The sequence below is a fragment of the Dioscorea cayenensis genome, chromosome 1 (genome assembly GCF_009730915.1).
Source record: "Dioscorea cayenensis subsp. rotundata cultivar TDr96_F1 chromosome 1, TDr96_F1_v2_PseudoChromosome.rev07_lg8_w22 25.fasta, whole genome shotgun sequence".
Taxonomy (NCBI): Eukaryota; Viridiplantae; Streptophyta; class Magnoliopsida; order Dioscoreales; family Dioscoreaceae; genus Dioscorea; species Dioscorea cayenensis.
In genome coordinates, this window is record NC_052471.1 from 29,942,226 (window position 1) to 29,944,705 (window position 2,480).

The 2,480-nt window shown below is 32.1% G+C and overlaps 1 protein-coding gene across 2 annotated transcripts; it reads left to right on the forward strand.

The window, feature by feature from the left end:
* The first annotated feature begins 342 nt into the window (after window positions 1-342).
* On the forward strand, window positions 343-1,530 carry LOC120263295 (NAC domain-containing protein 21/22-like). Of its 2 annotated transcripts, none has more exons than XM_039271172.1 (3): window positions 343-569; window positions 644-906; window positions 982-1,530. In XM_039271172.1, exons 1-3 carry the CDS (start codon window positions 398-400, stop codon window positions 1,312-1,314), a joined length of 768 nt encoding a protein of 255 aa, XP_039127106.1. In that variant the 5' UTR covers window positions 343-397; the 3' UTR covers window positions 1,315-1,530. The 2 variants fall into 2 exon arrangements, with proteins under 2 accessions (XP_039127106.1, XP_039127099.1); XM_039271165.1 differs by having other exon boundaries at window positions 641-906; window positions 982-1,525.
* The last annotated feature ends 950 nt before the right edge of the window (window positions 1,531-2,480 follow it).

The following is a 2,480-nucleotide window of genomic DNA, read 5'->3' on the forward strand; positions in this document are numbered from 1 at the left end:
ACATCCGTTACAGGGTTTGGGGGTTTGAAAAACATAGAGTTTAAAAGAAGGGGGATTTTGGGGATTTCAAAACTAACGGGGTGTTTTTGGCAATTTTACAAACTTAAAGGGTTTTTTTGGCAATTTCCACATTAATCAATCAGTAAAGAATTATTTGATCTTTTAATAGATTGTCATGAAACAAACATAAGAAGCCTAGAGATGAAGTTTAGATAAAGTTTATAAACAATTAATTATGAATGGTTGCTTTCACCATGACCTAATTAACTATGTAGCTAGCTATATACCCTTTGTGTGTTCATATATATAAAAGGTGAACAAACACTTGGATGTTTGAGAGCTTTGAGTGAAACATCATTAATTGATATTCAAAACCTTTTGTTTAGAGACCTTAATTATGGGATTAAGGGATATTGAAAGCACTCTCCCTCCAGGGTTTAGATTCCATCCAAGTGATGAAGAACTTGTTTGCCATTATCTTTACAAGAAGGTGGCCAATAAGATGGTTTCTAATGAAGGAACAATGGTGGAAGTGAACTTGCATTCTCTTGAACCATGGGAGCTCCCAGGTGATCACTAAACACTTTTTATAATTTCATTTATTCTAATTAAGCAAGCATAATTATCTATGATGCTGCAGAAGTGGCAAAACTCAATGCAAAAGAATGGTACTTCTTTAGTTTTCGAGACCGAAAATACGCGACCGGTTTGCGTACTAATCGAGCTACAAAAACCGGTTATTGGAAGGCGACCGGAAAAGACCGTATAGTTTACCATCCTTCAACAAAATCCATTGTTGGAATGAGAAAGACACTGGTTTTTTATAGTGGAAGAGCTCCAAATGGGTTGAAAACATGTTGGGTCATGCATGAGTTCAGGCTAGATACACCAAATAGTCCTCCAAAGGTACATAACATTAATAATTAGTCTTTTTTTTTTTTTTAAGGTAATTAATTTGATCAAGTCATACTGATCTTGCAGGAGGATTGGGTTTTATGTAGAGTTTTTCACAAGAGGAAAGAGGAGAGAGTGAGTGTGATTAATGATCAAGAGGATTATTCAACTTCTTCTCTTCTTACAGACCAACCATTAATCCTTGATAATTGTTTTGATTTACTTGGTTCATCATGCACAAGTGTTCAACATCAAGAGGACATGATCATTAGTGATAATCCTTTACTTAATATGGCATTAATGCATTATAACTTCATTGATTATCCTCAAGATGATGACACTTCACAGATGATAGAGATTGGATCAAGATGGAAGGATGATCACTGTGTGCTCCTTTTTGATGAAGAAATAAGACCATGATTAATAACTAATTAATATCATAAATTGTTCTTGCAGGAATTATTTCTTTGGGATTGATTGAACTAAAGGGTGATTGTATCTGTAAATTAAAAAGTATATATATATTAAGAGTATGAGCTTATGTATTTATTACACATTGTATATATACACATGAAATATGAATATTGTATGATTTCTGAATGCTGATATATTACATTAATGTATATATTGGTTTACTCTCTTGACAATTCATTTTATCTAAATTTTTGCATGATGTGATATATTTGCATGCTTTCATGCATGTATAAAATCTCTCTCTCTCTCTCTCTCTCTCTCTCTCTCTCTCACACACACACACACACACACACACACACACACATGTACACACATTGACATACACACATTAAATTTAATAATACCAACTTCTGACTACTTGGATATGATATTCAAGTATTCTCTAGTTAGGCTATGGTTGGTTTTGTTTTTTTGTTAATGAATTAATAATATAATGAATTAGCTCTAGATTCCTACATCTTTAGCAGGACCACTTCTTCTTCTTGTGAAGGTGACAATTCTTTTCTTTATTGATTTATATATGTTTTATTTTTCTAACAAACAAATCTAGTAGAGATTTAGATTCCTTAAGAACATCCATCCCTTCAATATAATCCAAAAAAGTTTGATATATATCTATGTCCATTTATATTAATTCAAGTACATGAAATGACTACTTCAAGTGCAATAATTCACTTGTAGAAAATGAAGAGTTTGCATCATTTCCATTGAGAGAACAAAAAATGGTTTGATGTAATTGATTTCCAAACTAGTGTATGGCTAAGCACTTCAATGGATTAATTAAGCATCAAGCATTCAAGTTAATGTATTTAGTTCATATATCCAACTTAATGATCAATCCATGGATATATTAGAGTTTAAAAAACAGATCAAATAAAAAATAGAACTTTTATTCTCAAGTTTAGTTTTTACTTGCAACCGAGGCCAATCTTCAAGAGACTAAGTTATCAATATTTTCACCCAAACACTTTGTCTTTTAGCTCCACCAAAGCTTATATTTATTCATCAACATTTTTAATTAGTTTTTTCTTTGTTTGTGTGTCTAAGTAGAGACATATAGGAAGGACCAAGGTTGGTTTTTGCAATGTGAGAGCAATGGAGGAATCTTTGTC

Coding starts and splice junctions, on each gene's coding strand:
- LOC120263295 (XM_039271165.1), top strand. CDS start 398: ATGGGATTAAGGGATATTGAAAGCACTCTCCCTCCAGGGTTTAGATTC. Junction 570..640: donor TGAACCATGGGAGCTCCCAG/GTGATCACTAAA, acceptor ATGATGCTGCAG/AAGTGGCAAAACTCAATGCA. Junction 907..981: donor CACCAAATAGTCCTCCAAAG/GTACATAACATT, acceptor CTGATCTTGCAG/GAGGATTGGGTTTTATGTAG.